This window comes from Ostrinia furnacalis, unplaced genomic scaffold (assembly GCF_004193835.3).
Source record: "Ostrinia furnacalis isolate ACB-3 unplaced genomic scaffold, ASM419383v2 OfSCF0638, whole genome shotgun sequence".
Taxonomy (NCBI): Eukaryota; Metazoa; Arthropoda; class Insecta; order Lepidoptera; family Crambidae; genus Ostrinia; species Ostrinia furnacalis.
This window is the reverse complement of record NW_021130877.1, coordinates 462489-485791: the sequence shown is the minus strand read 5'-3', so window position 1 is coordinate 485791 and position 23303 is coordinate 462489. Positions and strand designations below refer to the sequence as shown.

The window sequence follows — 23303 nt, the reverse complement described above, 5'->3', positions numbered from 1 at the left end:
TTTTGCGGCATCTGCTCTAGAAGGTCTGTAAAATTGGAAATTTTATTGTTGTCTTACATGTTCCTTTCAGGAGAAAATCGACTAAATCAACATTGAGCAAACACTATAGACATGCGGGAGCATGTTAAGCCTAGTTCCATGGAGGGGACTGCACCGTGCGTATATTTAGACGAACCAATTAGAGCCACTTTTGACTCCTCATCATTCAAAAACTACTGTGCATTAACACTTCAAATTTGGCTCATGTATTGAGACTTGCAAGATATACATCAGCTTCAAATTTCATAAATATACCTCAAACGGTTATTTAGGTATTGACGTTCAAAAATCGATATTTAGAGCACTACTATCTATCTTTCACATGTGAAATGTTAAAATTTACTGGTTTTTTATTTGTTCCTTTGTATTTACATAACTACCTTTCTGGATGCCAAATTTGAACCTTCGAGGTCATCTGGAAGTGGTTAGAATTTGGTCTATAGGTCAGACGTGTAGATTTTTGGACGTCAATATCTAAAGAACCGTTTGAGGCATATTAATGAAATTTGAAACTGATGTATATCTTGCAAGTCTCAACACATGAGCCAAATTTGAAGTTTTAATGCACAGTAGTTTTTGAGTGATGAGGAGTCAAAAGTGGCTCAAAGTGATTCGTCTAAATATACGCACGGTGTAGTCCCCTCGCAGGAACTAGGCTTAACATGCTCCCGCATGTCTAGAATGATTGCTCAATTTTGATTTAGTCGATTTTCTCCTGATGGGAACATGTAAGACAAAAATAAAATTTCCAATATTACAGACCTTCTAGAGCAGATGCCACGAAAACTATACAATTTATAGAAAAACTTGTCCATCTCACCTGTAGCAAATTGAATATGCTTTTTTTGGTTCAAAGTAGTCATGTCACTAGGACGCATAGTTTCCGAGGATTAAGCGAAAAACCGAAAAGTGGCACCTTTAAACCCCCCTCTCCCCGCCGGCTCAAGGGCTAAGGGCGGGGACTTTTGCTATGTTCACCTCCTAACTAGCCTAAATAAAGTCCTGAAGTCAGAAATTGTGTTCTACAGTTTTCCATCTATAATGCTTTATTGACTGGACTATACATATATGTAGTTACTAAACAACTACAGTAACAAATAACAGTTAAAAGTACCTAGTAAGTTATTATTAATTTACAGTATAATTGATTGTAAGATAAAATATTGAAGTCTATAATATTATGATCTCCTAAAAAGGCATACAACGCCTGGGCAATTTTATCAATTAATTCAATTTAAAAATATTGCTAGTAGTTTTGGCCAGAATTTAAACAAAACGCTACATTTGACACCACGCCTTTACGTAACGTTGAATGGTTTGGATGGTTAGCAGCATGCCAATGGACGATTTTAAGTTCAATAGTGAACTGCAGTTAAACGGTTCGTGATGCGTAATTAATCTTTTAATAGATATGTTTGTTCGTTATTAAAAACAGATTACTTCAAATTGCATAGGCATTTTTATCGATTGCTTTAACTGCTGTATTCAATGTAAATGTTTGTGCACGTGTAAATTATTGATCTTGAAGGTTTATTGTAAGGTATTTATTTCATTAAAACCTCATCATTATCATCATCATCATCGGTTATTAAGTCTCTTATAGTAAGAGCACGCACCTTGCATGAACGCCTCTTATTTTGGAGAGGGTAGGTGGTTTTCCAGTCATTTAGAGTGTAATATAAATAGCGTTCTTTGGGGATAGAGTGAAGGGTTCCAATTAAAAATCAGAGTCTAAAATGAACAAACAACTTATGTTAAAATGTTCGTGTTGCACTCACTCGTTTGATGGTTGGAGACTCTACATTTGAAGCTCAACTTACAACAGTCCAGTACTTCTCACTTCTAGAAAGAGGTCAATTTTAGTCGAATCCAACTCGTCTGTGTGGCATTTTGGAAGCTTCGCGATACCTTCTTTATTATTCAACATTTCATCTCCCCGCATATTATTGCTTGCACAGCTCCAAAATACAACTTCGTGCATTCAGCTAAACATTTAACTATAGCAATTTGAGAATTATGTTTCCACAGAGCGTTCCATGAAGATCTACTTAATTAAAATAATGTTACAAATCGCTACACTATTCATGATGCTTGTAGTACACGGGCTGGGCTATTACTGGAGTGAGGCAACCCACGTTGAAGTTAGAAGAGGAGGAGCATTCCTACTTTGGAATGGATTTAACAGACATTTCAATATGTTCAACTATAGCAAAGAGTGAGTCATGAGATAAACATCATCATTTCAGCCACAGGATGTCCAATGAAGAGTGTGCTTAACGCGAGTTTGCACGAACGTCGTCGCTAGTGAATATGTCAAAATATTTAAAAGATTTTGTTTCTTGAAAGTAAGGTACAATCTGTCATACTATTAATGCCATTTTTTACACAGTCGCCAGCAAAGACGTTTGATGCAAACTCGCACTAAGTCCCTGAATGCCTCCTTTTATGATTTCCAGATTGGCCGGTTGGCAGCGGCCTGCATCCAGCGCCTTCCTGTAATCTTTGCAATCTTTACGTGGTCGTCTGTCTACCTTGCCTCATTATCAATAGACAAAATAAATAATTCAAATTGTTCATTGCATTCCTTAGTCTATTAATCCTCTCAACACTCCATGAATTTATAGATGATAATTACCATCTATCGAAGCACAAAATAGCCCGATTAAACTCGTTAAATACTAAGTAATAGCATGTCCAACAGTTTTTTTTGTCTTCGGCACTTTTTCGATTTTGGTTAAAGTACCTAATAATGTGCTCAGTTTTTATTGAACTTCGAAAGTTCTGAGCTCCAAGGGCGTTTAGTTGCAGTCTGCTAATGGATACAGTCTGCTACCAAACGTGAAAAGAGAGAGAGATCCAACACTACGTAGCTTACAAGCTATGTTTTGTTGATCCCCTTGAGTTGATGGACTATTGAGTTAATGAGGGCTATGAACGTGACGATTGGTTGGGATTTTGTTATGATTTGTTATTCAGTAGGTCCCGTAGTACACTTATGATAAAAAAGACATATTATGCTAATAATTTATGGTATGGATCTATCAGTGAAGTAGTTAAGGTTATAGAATGAAATGTTGAAGATGATAAATTATCTTTCCTGTCCACTTACTCAATGAACAAAATACTATTAATTTGACCCTTCACAGTCCACATCCTTCTCAATAAATGCACGCTTACGTATATCAAATAATCTTTCAGACGATGAGCGCTCAACGCGCGTTTCATGTATTTTATCGGAGTACACATACTAACGCGCGTTTTGTATCGAGAGTCAGGGCACTCAGGGTCTATTTTGGAAAAATATTATTTCATCATTGGATACACACAGCCGGTTTTGGACATTTCTTACTCAAATAAAGTTTACTTAATCTGACTTTACTGTTCTTAATGAACGTATGATGATAGCTCAGTCAGGTTTATAGAGTTTTATTGCTACATCCTGGACTTAGCAAATATGCGACGCACCTATAAAGTCAGACCGATAACTTGGGACTTAGGTCATCTAATTTATGTAAAATGCTAAAATCTAGATTTCAATTATCTGTGTAAATCATAGATTCATGAGTTCTTAATGTCGTTAAGTAAAGTAATTCGTGCCTGTATCGTTTATTGCTACAGAATTTAGCAGATTAAGATGGTTGCAGTGGGCATTATTTAGAGATTCATAGTATTAAAAGTTCTAAAATAAATATGAAATACCTATCCTATACTAATAGTTTGTAATCTATACATTTGTATGGTATATGTTGTGTAAGTATGTCAGAAATACATTACAAAATAAATTTAGAAGCGAATGTAATCTAAATTGATGTACTTAGTTAGTAGGTAGTTAATTTTGTCACATTGCAAATGCTAAAAATCTAGATTCATTTAGATGTTTATAATTATCATCATTATAGACGATCTATTTGAAACACCCATATCTTATGATTGCTAAATATTTGGTTTACATATTTTAGAGACGTGAGATGTTTTTAATTTTGTCTTAGTTAAAATAAGCTTTTCATTAGTCATAGTGTTCTTATTAAATCATTTGTTTTTGTCAAAGCTAAATTAATTTTATTAAAAAATAAATACCTACTTATCACTTGAGATTGTGAAAGAGTTTCCTATCATATTACATTTGAGGAAATTCTTATTTTAATGTTAATAAAATAACTTTTGCATTAAAAATTGTATATTCGTTGTATTTACAAACTTACATCTATATCATTGTACAAAACATTTTTTTATACATTTTCTTCTTAGTTCTAGTACTGTCCATTTGCGTTGCTGTATGTAAAACTTATTTTCTATACATTTATGATATTAACAAGAGAGAAATTTCACAGAGAGAAGTTTACAGAAATTATTTGAGATCACATTAATAGACAGGAAAGTTGTATGAGTTTAACAAAGAATATTGCATGTATGAACAAACTTAAAACTACTATTATTTATAACAAGTGGTATAGAAATAATAATAGTGGGCATAAAATATCATCACATACATCAGTTCACAGCATAATATCGTTAATGGTAACATCTTAAAATGATGATAGAGGGATACAAAAATATATACGACGAAACAAAAATAAAAATGAATTTAAATTATTCGAATGATCGTAACATTAAATTTGGTTCGTATAAAAATTATTACTTCAAAGCAAGCCCATCTTTCAAATTAAAATGCTATCTTACAAGTCTTTATCACAACAAGGTTTGCATTGAAGTTACAATTTCATTAAATACCGAACTACTATTGCGTTAAGAATGTTACATTGCGTTTTACCGCGGGTTGCCCTCGATCATCAGTCGGCGCGGAGTTTAGTATCTGTAGCCGGTTTGGGAGTTGAAGTTGCCAGAGCCGGAGCCTCGTGGGCCGGAGTTGGGGGTGAGGTATTGGCGGGACGCGGCACCACCGAAGGATTTCTGACCGAATCCGGCTCCGCCAGCGGAGCCACCAAAACCGCCAGCACCAGCGCCGGCTCCGAAACCGCCAGCACCAGATCCAGCTCCGAAACCACCGGCACCAGATCCAGCTCCAAAGCCACCGGCACCAGCACCGGAGTAGCCACCAGGTCCGCCGCTGGAGTAGCCACCAGCACCGCCAGCGCCCGCACCCTCACCGCGGTAGGTACCTGGAATTAATGGAAAGGATTCTTATTTAATTCATCAAGAAGACAACTAAGAACACAATATGAATACCTAGTATTTATCTGGTATTTCACCAAAAGACTAAGAACTTAATGTAGAGTTTATAAAAACTACTTATATTTCAGATAACTTTCTAAATAAAGGTAAGAGTAGTGACCGACCGAATATTCGTTTTCGTTTTCGTTTTCGGCCATTTTCGGCCAAAAAAGGGACATTCGGCCATATTTTCGTTTTCGGCCAAAAACCAGCCGAAGCTTCGGCCAAACCGAATATCAGAAATAAATGAATGAGACGGTGACGTTTATCGTTCCGATATCTTCGGGAGTGAATCTGGTGCACTCATGGTTCCAATAAGACTTGAACGGACGCGGTATTGTCTCACTCTTTTGAAGTTGTGAAGTGAGGTTACGTTGTAGAGGGTGTCCAGCGAGAATTTTCCAAGTTCAAAATTGAATACAAATAAAACCAAAGAGTTTTCATTAAGCTTAATTGTTTCAAAATAGAGTGTAATGCGGATTTGAAATACGCCATGAGTCACTGGTCGGGAGCCTACAGAGCGTTCGCAGATGAGCAATAAGTATTTGAAATGTAGTGTCCAATGATCGACGAATGTCTGATACCACAACTGCAACTGCATCTCGGTCAACTACGTAACTATTTCAGCAAGAAGGTGTCTCACCGCACACGGAGAGTACCTCGATGGAGACACTGAGGACTTTTTTTTTCAAATAAATGATCAGCAAGTACAGGGACATGTACCCTAGCCGCCTCGGTCACCAGATCTCACACCATGCGACTTTTTCTTGTGGGGATATCTCAAGTCAAAAGTTTACAGCAAACAATCATTAAATAATTCAGGTTCTGTAAGAAAATATCCGCCGTGAAGTTGCAGGAAAATTATTAGCGCGATTTGCTCTCGCATAGTTGCGAATGTAAGGGTCCGGCTGTGAGAGTGCCTATAGTAAAACGGGCATCATTTAAAAGACATTGCCTATAAAAAATTAAATCCGCGTTGTTAAACTCCAGTTTGCATTAGTAATAAATAATAAAAAATAATTAATTTATTTGTATTCATTTTTGAAGTTGAAAAATTCCCACTGGACCACACTGGACACACCCTTTATTTCTTCTTCACTTCCCAATATTTTAATATACACCGGAAATAATATTCTACTAAGAATTCATAATAATTTTTATGTGTTTTAATGCCAGTTTTTTTAATCAATCCTTATCAAAATCAACTGTCAAATGTCATTATGTTTTTGGTCAAAACATTAACGGTTTTCAAAGATTTTACATAATTTCAGATTGAAATTTGAGAGTAAGGTCATTTTCGTTTTCGTTTTCGGCCGAAAATGAGACTGCAGCCGAAGCTTCGTTTTCGTTTCCGTTTTCGGCTGAAAATTCATATTCGGTCGGACACTAGGTAAGAGCCTCTAAATATCAATGGAAAAGTAATCCCACGTGTTATTTATGATACCTTCCATGAAAATAATGATAATAAATCAATAAAGTTACATGATCCAAGTTCAAAACCCAGTAATTTTCCAGAACACTAAACATTTTTGCCTCTCATTAAACAAACTACGCCGGTCAATGAATTAATAAACCGATTAACCATCACATTAGTTTTAATTACAGCCTTTATGGTCTCCGATCGCCATAGCGACGTGTCATCCTCACTACATACCGAATTAATACGGGCAATTATCGCAGAAGATCTAGAATGCGGTGACTGCGAAGGCTGACACTCGTATTGGCATATATTTATTGCCTTTCATTCCGTTTGTTTGTTTTTATTAAGACTCTGCAATAATAAATAGCTAAATGACATGCTTACTCTTGAGACATTGGAGAGAAATAGACAGTAAAAAGTGTACTAATTTTACAAAATATGTACAAGATTTGATGCCTTATGTAAGTCTAAACAAACGTTTAGGTATGTGACAGTCTACTGATACGTTGATTTGTTTGTATTAACCTTATGTTTACTGATTTGAAATGATTACTTACATAATAGTAACAACTTGACCTGGGGCCAACTTATTAGATTAAAATGCAATATCAATCAGTTTCCGTCATAGATAGACACCAACGCGCGTGTAATGCTAGTTATGTATTTATATCATTTATGACGATATTATGACATAGCCTCCAGGTGTTCGCGTGACAAACATATCGCATCTGATTTATGTACTTTTCCTAAATTAAGTTGTTTTTAATTACTTAAATGTTATTTTGAGCTTTGTTACGTCTTGTTTGAATAGTGTAATTGGTACTACCGTTCTATTCATGAATAAATAAATAAATAAATCGTTTAAATATTGCCGTAGAGTTTCGGTATGCAACCTCTTCAGTGATTGTAAAACAATCTCATCATAATTGTACCGGTAATCTCAATTGCGGCCATCTTGCGCAAGCGCAGGATGCACGCACGATTCTGCATTGCCGGATTGGGCCATGAAGTCAGCGATTGGATGCTTCGAATTCTTGACAAGCTATAGCTATATTACAAACAGTCAGCAGGAAATGACTGTGTATGGAAGGCAAAATCGCATTATTCTAAAGAATTATAAGATATTATGACGTGCTCTACATAATATTGTATGAGATCATATCGCATCTCTTATAACTAATACATGAAACATCAAAAAGGTCTTATAAATTGATTTTCTACCTTTTTACTGATGAAGCTTCTTTTGCCCATGTTTATTATCCAAAAAGTATTTTGTAACTAACATAAAATGTTAGATTGGTTGACCAAAAACAGCAAATAAATGTGACAGTTACTTTGTGATTATGAAATCGCATCGCCTCTGCGTTTTTTTAGTAGCCATTTAATGAAGCAATTTAAAAATTAAAACTGTCACGAGTTCACTAGTAGCATTAGGTGCTGAACCTGTTTGTAATTTAATATCTTGTTGTTTCCACTTTCTAAGATTTTTCAAATTTGATTGAGTGTTATTCTACTAGACCCTCTGGTAGGTTATGCATCCGGTTGTTCGGTAGTAGGTATGTCCAAAATATTTCTAAAATTATGACGCGTTTTATATTGCTGTCATTACTATGACGAGGACGAGGTCGGTTTTAGAAATAAGATACTAACATTAGCCTAAGTTTTTACTAACATTTATGGATCTCTGTTGTCTGAATTAAATACTTTATTTATTACTGACACGCTCGTTTTGCGGCCCCACACTAACGGGCGCATCCGAAAGCTCGCAAGGTCGCGACCGCCGTTCCCGCGAACTTGAGAACTTCAACTTTTTGTTACACTTACTTTATATCGCAATTGACATGACGGTCGGAAAACAAAATTAGTATTGACAAAGGGGTCTATTGTGAATGGAAATATCACGGCCTTTCAAAATGTTGTGTTACTTGCGCCCCGACTTTGCTTGGTGTGAATTGATGAGGTTGTATTCGATTACATTCTACTATAATATTATCAGCTCATTTTGTGAATGTATTTTGGATGATATTTCTAAGGATGTTTTCAAAGCTTGCCTTTATTGGATCAAAAAGCTTTACCCCTTACCTATTATTAAACTTGACCCTGTTTTAAGTGACGTTTAGTATGGAAATGACACTTTAAAACAGTATTAAACTAAGTTGTAACTTTTTAATAATAAGGGGGTTAAAGTTTTAGCTCTATTGGACATCACAAACATTTAATTTAATTAACATGTATTCCAGTTTAACGTATATTGAATGCGCTAATTTCTGTTTATCCAAAGCTGTGGAAGCTCCTCTTTTGTATGTAAGTAATAAATTAACAAATAATTACGCGGACAAGATTATGTAAATAACAATTTACTGTCTGTCCATCATTGTTCTATCAAGACTATTAATCAAATGATTAGCACATCTTAACTGTAACCAGACGATGACTTGTTAATGTTATATCAGTTACCCATTATGTAAGATTATTTAAACATAGTGTAGAAATTTGCAATGCGATTTTAATAGACTGAATGATCATTTCACAAAAGCATGCCGGCCGATCAATTAAATCTTTCAAAAACTGAAACTGTTCAAATATCAACTGTTTTTTTTTCTGATTTAATGACATTTTGATGTAAGTAGGTCCGCTGGACTTACAAAAACAATTGAAGAGCGCTATTTCTTGTGGCATTTGTTTTGATACCATTATTTTTCTGAATAATAAACAATGTTTTAAAAAAGTAACGATGCGTTCGGTTTTTAAAATTCCTTGTTTTTAAATTGGCAAAATTCATTTGTTTCTGGAGTTTATGTTTAAATTCTTAGGCGGTGTTAAAATATTAAACAAGACAATCAGTATTCCAATCATCGTGTCACAATCTTTTGTTTCTATATTCTCACAGAATTTTCTCAGTCTATGGGAGTAAAATATTTCAACCAAATTAAGACTCTATTATTACAACAATAGAGTTTTAAGGTTTTGTAATAAACTAATGTCTATTTTGTCCAGACCATTTTATGGTGACATTAATGAGTGTGTGTTAATTTCGTGCTAAGATTGGGAGATAAATGTACAATTGTTCTGCTATTAAAATTACATGATAATAATGGAGATTTTAATCTTAATTTAGGAGACGTTTAATAAACCATTCTATTAGAATGACAGCCAGTTTTATTAGACTAAAAGAAACATGTAGATTTGAAACACTCACATTTTAACGTAACAATAGGTATAATTTTTCCAAAACAAAATTTCAAAATTCGACTCTATTTCTATGCTTGTAAAACCATTTCATCTTGTAATTAGTAGCGAAAACCAATCAAAATGGCGAATGTTTGTGCTAGCACATCATCCTGATTAATGACCCATCCCAGATGTTCTCAATTTCATAATTTATCGGTCGCTTTTGCCTCAAAAGCCTCAATTACAAAACGTGGACTCGTGCGCATGTGGCGCAAGCGATCATCTAGACCTAGGCCACTGGTTCTCAAACTATACTGAAATGGTAAGGAAACGTTCTAGCTACAATCAGCGCTTTACCAACGAATGTATCTTAAAATCCCGTAAGTGCTGTTTTATGAAAAGGAAACGTTGCTACTAGCGCATTCTTAAGTAATATATTAATACCAATAATTTTCAAACACATCAACTACTGACTTCAAATGATCGCAGTAATGAAAATGGCTATAGCATGATAAGGAAGCGTTGCTACTTTAGCGATTTTTCAAAAGCATTTTCAGACTCCAAAATTACTGCTTATTACTTCGAAAAAAAATGAAATTAAAAAGCCGTAGTTATTAAAAATAGTTGCTTCCTCGTTCTTTGTATCATAGCGTCACACACTGTTTTTGTTAAACAATTTAAAATGACCTTTAACTCTCGGCATTATAGTGACTCGATCACTTCGGGTGACAAATGGGGCGCTTATGAAAAACCGCTACACTTTGGGGCGCTAGTCCAAGATTGAGAACCGCTGGCCTAGATGAAGGTATTAGACTACAGTCATTAATATCGGGCATTGCCGGCCAGGGAAGGAATGGCTGCCATTAGAGTTTCATACCTGTATTTAGGATCGAGAGCTAGATTACTGCATTTCTACTGTTGAAATAGTAGGTTCAAAGGTATAGCTATTGTGCTGGTCTGTACTTGGGTTTGCAGATTTTGAAATCTGAGCTTCGAATTTCTTTGTGAAAATATAAATTTTATTTGATAATCTCGTCAACTAAATAAATTAGGCATAGATATTTAACTAAGACAAATTATTAAAAAGTGAAATGGTCTTCAAGAACTTTTCAACTATTCATTCACAGGGTAATTTATTACTTGACAGAAAGTGGTTAAACTTTTATGAGCAAGAAGTGTTCATTGAAATGCTATAGTTCTTAATGAAACTGCCATCATAAATAAAAAACAATATGAATATCGAGTTTAGAAACATTATTCATTCATCTCCAGGCGTCATTTGCTTCAAATTCGATACGGTCAATAATTTAAATCCATTACTTTGAAATCATTGAACTTGACCGGGCTTTCAAAATGGTTTAATTGCGTGGTTATGCAAAAATACAGATTAAGGAGCGCAGAGGTCAAGTGATAGCAGATGCCTGTGCGCATGTAGCATTAAAATCGAATTAGTACGTTGCAAGTGCTCTATTGAATCAACGTATAATGTGTATACTACGATAATTAGAAGCTGGAAATTTTCGTAACAAATAAAAATAAGAGTTTATTTTTGTTGAACATTTACAGATAAGCTGGCAATTTTTGTACTAAAGTAAAATAGGTTGTTTTGGTACATGAATTGGTTTTTTTAACCAAAATGGCAACCACTCAGCATTTGCCATATTCTAGGGTAGCTGTAAAGCTAAATGATATATTATATTATCTGTGATGATATAGAGCTGTCTATGTATTTAGTAATATTAGATACGTATCTTTGATTACAATGTTAATTAATTTAATGGACACTGTATGGATCGATAAATGGATGAAGACAATTTAATCTCTACTTCAGACGATTATTTTATTAAAGCATTTACAAAATTGTAAGGGTCTATTGGCACAAATTATAAGTACTTCTACATTCCGAAATATTCTTATGAAACGCTGTTTGTCTGTCAGATTCTTTTTTATTCTTGCACAAACTAAAAGACACAAAAGGTCCATTGTCTAGGTACCTCGTGATTCAAACATTTACAATAAAGGGTTTCTTTTAGAAAATTCGTGAGTCATTAGCAGTTTTTTGATCTACTTTTTTTCTTTTAGTGAGGTGACTAACTATTTCTCTAATAATGTGTGATAATTTGCATGTGATAATAACTAATTATATGTAAGATACACACTATCACAATATACTATCGGCTAGACATCTTGTTGGAATGTAAATTAAGATAGATTATATACTTACTAGCGGCCGCCCGCGACTTCGTACGCGTGGACCTCGTTTTACTCCATTAGGGGTGGAGTTTCGTAAAATCCGCTCTTAGCATCTATAGCGCATATATTTTAAATTTCAACTCTCTTACTTTAAACACATAGGACTTTCATAATATAAACTTCCAACCCTCCTTTTATCTCCTTAGCCCCCGTCCGTGTTTGATTTCTAATGATACATTTTCAGTATATGTACCACCACCACCATTTCAGCCATAGGACGTCCACTGCTGAACATAGGCCTCCCCCAATGCTTTCCATGTTGATCGATTGGAAGCGGCCTGCGTCCAGCGCTTCCCTGCTACCTTTACGATGTCGTCGGTCCACCTTGTAGGTGGAAGTCCCACGCTACGTTTTCCGGTACGCGGCCTCCATTCCAGAACCATTCTGTCCCATCGGCCATCAGTTCTGCGTACTATGTGCCCTGCCCATTGCCACTTCAGCTTGCTAATCCGTTGGGCTATGTCAGCGACTTTGGTTCGTTTACGGATCTCCTCATTTCTGATTCGATTTCGCAAAGAAACACCAAGTATAGCCCTCTCCATAGCACGCTGTGCAACTGAACACGGCCTATAGTGAGAGGCCACGTTTCCGAGCCATAAGGTTATCACTGGTAACAACATTGGTTATACACTCTAGTCTTCAGGCATTGAGGTATTTTGGACGAAAAGATGTTGCGTAGTTTCCCGAACGCTGCCCAGCCGAGTTAGATTCGACGATTGACCTCCTTCTCGTTTGTCCGAGGTAGACATACCTACTTGTCGACAATCTCGAGAATTGAGCTCCCAACTGAAACTGGGTAGGGCGCAACATGGACATTCGACATAAGCTTCGTTTTGTCCATGTTCGCCCTCAGGCCTACCTGTTGGGAAAATCGATTAAAGTCTTCGAGCATTGTTCCAAGATCTTCCAACGATTCAGCCATGACCACAATATCATCAGCAAACCGATGTGTACACAGTACCACAGTGTACCGAACAGTATATTATGTACACCTCCACAATATCTAGAGATCATAGTGAGCGTACATTTTAACTTTCAAGTCTCTTACTTTAAAAACCGAGGACTGCAATACAGACTTCCAACCCCCTTTTTAACTCCCATAAGGGTTGAATTTTGCAAAATTTCGTCTTAGTGACTACCTACGTTCTAAAAGGAGGTGTGTTCCACTTTGATCACCTGGCTTTGACCAGCCAGTGAGACTTGTAGTTTCTGAGACATCGTGATGAGTGAGTGAGTCACTTAGTCATTCAATTACCTTTCTTTCTACTAAAATTATACGTACCTATAGTAATTATCATTAAAATCAAATAAGTAAGTACCTACCAACCTAAGTAATTAAAATAAAGACCCTACCAAAAAATCAACAAATTACATACAGAAAATAAAAACGAAGTAATTCTTATCCTATTTAACTACAATCGCCCACGCGCCCATCCCATTTGTCCGCCGCTGAACCGTACCCTAATATTCATCTCGGTAGATGGCGGCACATAGTAAGAATTTGCAAGGAAGTTTGTAAAAAAGTCACTAATTAACACTTTGACTTGCTCATTTATACATAGTGAATGATTCAAATAGGTACATACAGTGAATGGTTCAATTACATAAAATATCTTTATTTATTAAATTTTCAACATTATTTACGAACAGCGCTATTCATAGTACATGTAATATTTAGTTACTAATTTACTAATGATGTCGATAGATGGCGTTTGACAGCTTTGCCTTCATGAATATTTACGTACCTCAAAATTTTTTGTCAGGCGCAAGAAGATTTTAAGCAATGACGATAGATGGCGCTTTTCCACGTCTTATGAAAATCCCAAATATTTTACGGGACCCTATTGTTTTCCAAAATAAAATCTAGCCTATGTTACTCGTGAGTTATGTAGCTTTCGAATGGTGAAAGAATTTTTAAAATCGGTCCAGTAGTTTTTGAGCCTATCCATTACAACTAAACAAACAAACAAACAAACAAACAAACAAACAAACAAACAAAGTTTTCCTCTTTATAATATTAGTGTAGATAAGTAAATTGAAAAACAAGTTTCTGAAATAGACACTTTCGCATTACCTGGCTTGGTGGTTTATGTATTGGACTACATACCAGATGGATAATAGAGTCGAATCCCGAAGGAATATTAGGGTGATAACTCTTATTTTAAATGCATTAAGTATCAGTTCAGATCTCCAGAATTTCGAAACTTTTTAGGCACGATATCTTGCCTTGCATACTTAAACCAAAGGACATTCTAGTATTTAACACCAAAAACCTATTATCGTTAAAATCTACATCGTTAAACGTTACGTTACGGATAGTTGACATCAGTCACAAAGGGCCACTCTAAAACGCGTGAGAATCGCAAGACCTTAGCCGGTAGCTAGGAACAAGTACGAATTAGTTGGCGTTTCTATACACGCAAGTATAAAGACCCTCCAGCGATTTTAGATGATTCGATTGGCAATGATCGCTTTCTACCGATAAGGGTCTCTCCCACGGTAATTCAGTTTTGCGGGATCCAGTAATGCAGAACCCAAAACTGGACAATTAGAGTGCTTTTGAAATTCGTATCCCAAATTCGAACGAATCGGTTTTTTTATGGGACACTGCAAGCGGGGGTTGTTCATGTGAATATTAGTATTAAAACACGTATAGTAGTAAACAGGATCCTGCAGAAAACGGGATGTCTCCTTAGTCAACGTTTTGACCCTTTAATTTGAATTTATAAGATTCGATCGAAAAGATAACTTTCTACCGATAAGGTTGTTTAAAGTCAACTTATTTTAGTTCCTCCATTTTGTTAATTGGGTGCATAATGAAGAGTATAATGATTTGAGAAAATTGAAAGAATGGAAGCTTTAATGATTCATTAGATTGATCATCCATTGTGCGTATTACGCTAGATCAAAGACTGCTTCATCATTATTTAATGAATAATGAGAAAGTACATTAAGTACATAAGTTTCGTTTTGTTAAAGAAATTTAAAAAAATCATGATAACTAAAGCTTTTGATTTGCTCGGGGCTTGGTTAACCAAGGGTGCATACATACTCCATACTCGGACCATAATTTCAAAACGTTAATAATGTACGAGTTTTGCATGGTCGAGTAATAAAATTATGTTCCTTGATCATTAACTTTGGCGTGACTCAAGTCTGATGGGTGACCATAAATGGTGGCACGATAAATTAAGCTCCATGAACGGATCATGCAATGGCATGTGATGCCATAAAATTAGTTTGATGTAGGTACATTACTTGTGTTTATAAATCATAATACCCACTATTTTATGGTAAAACACTAAGAAGAACATAAAAGCAGGAAGAGATTCTTTCTGGTGATAGCAGATAGCTTAAAACTTGCTATTGTAGCTTTCGAAGCTGCCGCGTGAGAAGGTAATTTGAACTTCCGCGATCGAGTGACCTCTGTCGAAATTAGGTTTTAAAATCAGGCGTTTCGTCAACGGGCTAAAACATGACTGTCAAATTTACATTGCTCATAAATGGGTTTTCAATTTATGCGTCCTACTTAGGGATCGAAACTTAGACCCCAGTCTTCATGATAATGTAAGTGCTCATAAATATTTTTCTTCGTTTATGCACTCTATTTAGACATCGAACTCTAGACCTAATCAAAAGCAAAACTATCTCTGAAGATTTTATTTAGTAATTGTATCAAACGCCTCTTCAATCTTTTAGTATATTGCATTAGATTATGTTATCAATGTAAGCGACTGTCAGAATGAACAGTGGCCTTTTAAATATGTCAGAGCTAATCACTCATCACTATTTAATTTGTACAACACGCTTTTGAAACACTTCTCACTTCTAATATAGGTTAGAGGAACAAAATATCAAATGGTTAAGAGAGCAATATTAATATACTCATTCTCTCAAAGATTTTGTTTTAGTACTATAAGAAATCAGTTTTCATTTAATAAACCGTTAATTATTGTACAAATCTGATTAGGTACATAAAGTAATCTCGATTAAGACCAAAGATCAAATATTTTGTTAATAAAGAATGATTGAATACTTTTCCCAAGGGTTTTAACCTTGTTCATGGGATAGTAGAAATGAATTTCGTCAGTGCACATTGTGCGATGGCTATGCGTGATTCTTGCTCTATATGGTCATAATTTATTTGTAGGGCGACCATGATAATATCGCTATAGTTTGAAATGTGAATGTATTTTATCAATTGCTTGTTTCAACAGACATTTCTGCATTTTTGTAATTTATCGAAATGGGTCATTAAAAACCCAAATATATTATTGACAATGAATTTAAAAAAAAATATTTTTATCAAATCGAAGTCATGACCGACTTGACCGATTTAGAGCCAGAACCAATTCGGAAAATGGCTCTCTGATTGAATATAACAGCCACCATTTGGCCCTTAGAATAGGCTGACAGACGCTGCGGTCACGACACCTGACGCAATGACGCAATGGTCTCACGTCATTTTGTAACGTCAGAACTATTGTAGGTTTTGTGACCATAAGGGCCATTATATTTATGAGTAAAAGTCCCAAATCGTTGGCTCACGCGAAAGTATTGTGTCGATATTATTTACGCAGATGACCTTTTTTGAAAGCAGGGCAAAGTGATAAGTTTCATAGGCTGTTACAAATATTACATGTCAAGAGATCAAAGTGGCCAGTCCCTTTTCACTGCGTAACTTTAAATTGGACTTTATATGAGTAGTTAATAACACTCATGAAACGTTTAATGCAAATTAGAGTTGACTGTAACAGTTCATCCATTCACGAAAAGGTCGGAGCTAAAAAAAGAATGAAAAAATTGTTTGCACTATTTTGTGGCCACCCGCAAATTTTGATTACCAAAAGCAAGGTTAGGCTGTGGCCACATTGGCATCAGGATGTTACCTGTGGCTTGACCACATTTGCGAACTTTTTACAAAGGTGATTATTAGGAATGACTATAATGAAGATTACCGGCATTAGCAGACGTACATTTGTTTTGCAATAATTATATTGTAATGTTTCATGTATTTATGAGTTTTTTATGGACTAATCAAAGTCATGCTATGATACTAGTAAAGTTACTGGTTTATGTGGTTGTGAAGTTTACGGTGTCGTAAACTATTTGAAATTGATTCATGTTTTGAGAAATGGTATCATCAGTGCATAATGCTAATAAGGTTCACTTACCATCATCAACGATGCCTGCGGCCTCGTCACGGGCGTTCTGCTCCAGAGACTTCAGGATAGCCTCGGGGATCGGAGGGGGGGTGGGCAGATGAGCTCCCTGGGGCTGGTAGCCGTTCTCGTCAGCGGTGTAGGTGATGCTGTAGTCCTGACCATCGTCGCCCTTGTACGCGAAGCTTCCCTGAGACTGGACGCCGTTGGTGGCGACTCCAGACGCGTCAGCGCGGATTCCGTTGGATGTCTCGAAGTCGTAGGAGAAGCCCTCAGCGGTGACGTCACTGTTTAGTCTGAGGATTTGGGCGTTGGCGTCGGCTGAGGAAGAACCACGAGCTCCTCCGAACTGGCCAGCGGGAGCGCCGTAAGCATTTCCAGAGTTTTGGGCTCCACCGAAACCAGCACCAGCTCCACCGAATCCAGCACCGGCTCCTCCCTGGCCGAAGCCGGAGCCTCGGCCGCCGAAGCCGCCGGCAGCGGGGCCGCCGAAACCACCAGCACCGCTGAAGCCAGGTCCGTAGCCGGCACCCTGGTTTCCTCTAGGAGGGAGGTATTTGTTGTCCAGGCGGTCTGCCAAGCAGACTCCGAGGATGGCGGCGACTACGAGCTGAAAAAAAAATTAGTCTTTAGATTTCAATTGGTAATGACAGTCGTAAATCACTGCAAAAGGATGTATGTTTAAGGTAAGACCCTTTTATGGAATCACATGATATTGATAGTTCATCATACATTTTATACCCTTATGAGTTTTTCTTAATGGTAAACATCCAAGAAAGCGTAGTAATCAATAATGAAGTCCATAATTTTCAGGACAGAAATAGTAACTTTTGCACACAGAAAAAATATTCTTAATTTATTTTTACCCATAGTGTAGCGTAGAAAGCGAGTAGTAGAAAGTAAGAATAAAAAGTTATAGTAAAGTGTAAACTTCAAAATGAAGCAAACCAAGTCAAGATATCCCTCGGGACTCCAAATGACCACTTCAAACTCAACCCAAAAGTTGATAAAATCTTCCTAAAGTCCTGTAGGACTTGCACACCCTACGACACTCACCAATTTCATTTTTAATAAGCTAATGTAATGTGCTAGGACTACCGATGGAAGCGCTGTACCGACTGTGATGCTAACAGAGCGATGCGCCGTTATATACCTATGGCGTGCCTTTGACGCGTCTTGAATTGTATCATGGCCGATTGCAGCAGGTGAGCTCTTCCTCTTGTGCATCCTAGTTTATTTTTATTGTAGTGACAATCTGACCTTTGGATTGGGCACTTGTTTTAATTGGTTGTAAAGTAATTGGTTTTGAGGAAGCTTTGATGAAAGTTATGTAGGTGATGAACGAATTAGGGTCTCTAAAGAAGTCATAGGTGTTTTAAACGACGTAGGGAGTATTTACTTTATTTAAATTAGGCGTCGCAACCTAATTTTTTAGCAGTTGCGGTTACATACTGAAAACTCACATCGATATATGACTCGACCGGTTTTTTTCAGGAGTTGTACTTTACAGTACGTACTCAAAATCTTGTAATATAAGACTAAGTCATTACCACTGCGTTATCAGGTTCTTAGGACAATCATTGAAATAATTTGGAAAAAAATGCTCTAAATTAAAAAGTCAACATTTTCATATTATAAGAGCAATACAATTTACAAACACACACTTTTTAAAATAGATCAAGAGAGGTTAATAGCTTGCTCTTAGCCGCTACTTTTAACAATAATCCTTTTATGAACATCATTATCGATCAAACATCAATAATAAATCCTTTGATAGAGTGCGATAATCTCTAGCTTTGTCGTGCTCTAATATTGTGTGTCTCATAGATTTATTAGTAGTAAAAGACATTATTTACTGTGTACTACTAATGCCCCCGATGTGAAGGTGGTCAGTGGTCAATCAATTTGAGGACGTGGGATCGATTCCTAGATGCGACATAATTCTAAAGTAGAAAAACAGCTATAATTGTAAACTGGATCATGAAGTTTGACATCATTTGTGTCTGTAATTTTTATACTATATTATGACTAACGGCCCGCTCCGGCTTCGAATGGTTGCAATAGAATTTCCCGGCTTTTCTATAATAGGTATGCATGTTTTATACATAATTATAAACCTACCTTTTGAATTTAAAAAAAGCCCCATCAAAATCCGTTGCGTAGTTTTAAAGATCTAAGCATATATATATAGGGATATACACAGAAAAGCTACTTTGTTTTATATATGTAGTGTTAAGAAGACGCCGCATCATGTAATCATTGACCCATATTGACTGATAAGCCATTTTAATAACTGTATTATGTATCTGGTATTTTATTAACCTGCTATTGAATCTGTAAAAAAATTAAGTAATTTCACTGTTTAAGCAATTCCTAAAAGATTCTTAACAATAATTTTACATTAATGGCTATGTGTATAAGGTTCAACCAATTCAATATGGTAGTCAGCGCTTCCCAACATTTGGTCTTCAAGTACTTGTGTAGCATAAAGTGGGGGCTGGAGGTTTTAATAGATGAGCTTAATCATTGAACCTCACTATTGCACATCTAAAGAGATAATATAAGAGAGAAAACTGTGGTTGTAGATAATATGCCTATTTAAAGATAGTACATAGAGTATTGGATAAAATATCCAATGGTCCGTGACTCAACGTCCATTTTTAATCCTTAAAACTCTGCAGCTGCATAAAGTCGTTTTATGTGGCGTTTGCAACCAGCAGCTTCTATTCATCTATCGTATGCCTTGCACTGATCAGTGCGAGACACAAATAAATTACCTACTTTCGCATTGTGTCTGGAGTCCTGGCATACAACTAGTTAATGCTCTATTTAGGAAAGTTAACAGTTAAAGCCTAAAGGTACAACAATTTTCTTTTGCTCTTATTATTTTTATTTTTATTTTCTTTTATTTCTGGTACCACTTAAATATTTTTTCTTTCTCTTCAAATAAATAAATAAATCATGCGTATTTTGGCTGGAATTCTGCGTCTTCCAGTTTGTGCATCACACAAAACCTGTTGGAACCCAACAACGCGCGGGAGGAGACGTGCGGGCGGCGTACAATGACTAACGTCACCTCGGGCCGACAGCGTCATCATCGGCTGCGCTCGGGTCACACACTCGCCTTTGGGACACCACCGTCGTCGCACAAATACCGCGTACTCTCATAATTGATTGTAATTAGGCTGGCGAGAATTACAGCAACCTATTTTTATACAGTCCGCTATTTCATTTCTACTAATATTCGTTAGGACCCTAACAAAACCTTTCATCCGCAAAAATACAGTTTATTTCAAAGGGGGTTCCGTTTAAAGATTGAGAGCCAGTGCATTAGGTCAACACTCAACACGCTTCCAGAAGTGATTGGGTATTAGTGAGATCTATATCTTATTTTGAATGCGGATTCGCAATAAGCAAAATGATTGTAATGTATTGTAAGAAGTGACGCATAATGTGGTAATAGTGACTAAGTGAATATTAGACTAAGGCTGAGTTGCACCACCTAACTTTGACGGTAACTATGACGATAACCGGTGTTTTTTGTATGGAATTTGACAGATTTTTGACGTTTGTCAAAGTTAAAGTAAGATGGTGCAACCCACCCTAAGTGAATCTACAAGAGACCAGTGTGCCTACCATGAGTTTACGTTAGGTGAGCTCGCTAGCGAATACGTCAAAAAATTCTATGAAGATTTTATTTCTTGAAAGTAGCCGCTAGGGGCGCTGCACAATATGTCATACATTTAAATGTCATTTTTTTACGCAGTCGCTAGCGAGCACACCTAACGTAAACTCATGGTAGGCACACTGTAGCTTCTCATGATTACAAAAAAGTGTGAATGGTGAACTCAATCAGTGTTAATTATCTGTTAAAATATCGTATGATTTTTCAAAGAGAATTGAAACTAATTACTTGGCAACTAGCTGTACGTACATACCTACATACGAGTATGAGTACGAGTATGTTTGGAATCGTTTATTTTCCCTTTAATGGGAAAAAATCCGAAAGGAACAATAGATAAAAAATAACAGTACCGGTCTTTATCATTAACACCAACTAAATAGCTGTCTTCTCCTTCGATTCATCATCATCATCATCATCATTGTAGTCACAGAACGTCCAAAGCTGAACATAGGCCTATGGAAATGACTTCCACAATCGTATGGTTGGTAGCGGCCTGCATCCAGCGCCTTCCTTGGATTGGTAGAGATCGATTCCTGGCTATAAAACCATCACATCACTATCCAAAATATTGTCCCAAAGCGGTAGTGTGACCTACGAGTATATTGGTAATATTGTGAAAAGAGTCCTCCAATGAGGGCTATCGTTTTAGCGCTCACCAGTTAGCGCCACTGTAGAGTAAGGTCCTGTCACTTGCTAGTAGCGAAAACAGTGGCACCAATTACTGGTGAGCGCTAAAGTGGTAGGAGGACTATCGCATTTGCACTCATCAAGATGGCGCTACTGTAGAGTAAGGTCCTGTCAATCGCCAGGGGTGCCAACTGTTAAGTATAAAAACGATAGCCCTCATTAGTTTATCGTCCTGTTTTATTTAAAAATCGAACCACAGACCTCGGTTAGAGAATCTAGATCATGGAAGAAGCTTCACAAGTCCTAAAAACGACTGACCTTGACCACTATTATTAATTGCTCACTGCAGCAAGGAGTGTTTCCTGATGGCTGGAAGGTAGCAGCGGTGACACCTTTGCCCAAGACCAACCGGCCGGCTTCACTCCAAGACCTTCGTCCTGTCAGTATCCTTCCGTGCCTCTCCAAGGTATTGGAAAAAATTGTATGCAAGCAGTTAACCACTTACTTGGAGANTTCTTTCTAAAAACATCAAATTAGGTATGACAAAGTGTTTTTTCATTGAATTGAATCTGTTGAAGGTTAAAAGTAATCTACTAAAAATAATTTGACATTATCTCATCTATGTGATTACGAGCATAACGCAAATAGGTGGAGTAAATTCATGATCAGTAGCTTCAACCACAGAATAATAATAAGTACTACGTACAGAAGTTTTACTTCGCGAAGGTATTTAAAAAATTGTATGCTCAATGTCATTAACGATATGGTGTAATTTAGCCTGTCTCAAGAGTCAAGCATCATTTTGTTGACAAACTTCAGTGATCGGCACTGCGCCGAAGCTATAGGGCTGACTTCGGTAAAATGATGTGACGTGAGGTGCCAAACTGCGGAAAATGGCGGAGGAAATACATGATTTAGCATGAATTATCATGAATAATATTATATTATTATATTACCTCTCAGTGTCTCAGTGAGGAAACTTAAAAAAGTACATTCTGTGTTTTTATTATTATTTAGGCAGTTAAATACTGCACAGTATTTAGTACACCATTTTCTTTATTTTCTTCCATCATACACAAGAATACGCGTGCGTGAGTCAATGTTCGCTCGTATGTGAGGCCTTGTCGAATAGTATCCTGTAGGTGGTCCCATCGTGCGTGTTTTGTTTTCCATGTAAACTCGCGGAGATGAACAGGCCTGCTTCAACTTTGAAAATCTGTATTTTCAAAAATTTGGTAGTATCCACGTAAACAAAAGGATGCTTTACATTTTTTTCGCTTTCTATTGAAGGGAAGTCCTTAATTTCCAACTCTTCTTAAATACTCTTCTGATTACTTTCTTTGCAGATCAATAACAGTTTAAATCTTTCTCCTGGAACAGATTTGGCCTTCATTCCTGGGTTTTAATTGGCGATCAAGCCTTAGATCATGGTTACATAGGTTTTTTTTTTGTTGGGACTGTTATTGAGATGCACTTGCAATGGAAGCTAGTGGAGTACTCCAATTGCAGTGCGGTGATTTAGTTTGTGAATTATGATGGTTGTCATAATGGTTAAATTCTTTTAGGCGATCGACTATATGGGTAATGTAGGCTTTGGAGCTTTTTGCTGTGTCTCCTTTTCTGATTATTTCTAGTAGACTATATGGGTTGACATAGGAGTTAGGTTATGGGTTTATTAGAGTAAGGGGATAGTCTTTTACATATTAGTGTATTAAGGAATGTATTACTGACTGCCCATACTATCGACTTCTCCCTGATATTCATTTCTTCTTCC

General features: G+C 36.5%; 1 protein-coding gene across 1 annotated transcript; it reads right to left on the bottom strand.

Annotated features, from left to right (window-relative positions):
• Positions 1-4216: 4216 nt before the first annotated feature.
• Positions 4217-18374, bottom strand: CPR15 (cuticular protein RR-1 motif 15). Its single transcript, XM_028323467.1, has 3 exons — positions 18274-18374; positions 17230-17827; positions 4217-5159 (listed from the first exon to the last, which is right to left on the bottom strand). Exons 1-3 carry the CDS (start codon positions 18280-18282, stop codon positions 4846-4848), a joined length of 921 nt encoding a protein of 306 aa, XP_028179268.1. The 5' UTR covers positions 18283-18374; the 3' UTR covers positions 4217-4845.
• Between the last annotated feature and the right edge of the window lie 4929 nt (positions 18375-23303).

Bases quoted from the DNA above. Each gene is read 5' to 3' on its own strand.
- CPR15 (XM_028323467.1), bottom strand. The intron at 5,160-17,229 runs GTAAGTGAACCT...CATTAATTCCAG, and splicing joins CGCAGGCATCGTTGATGATG to GTACCTACCGCGGTGAGGGT.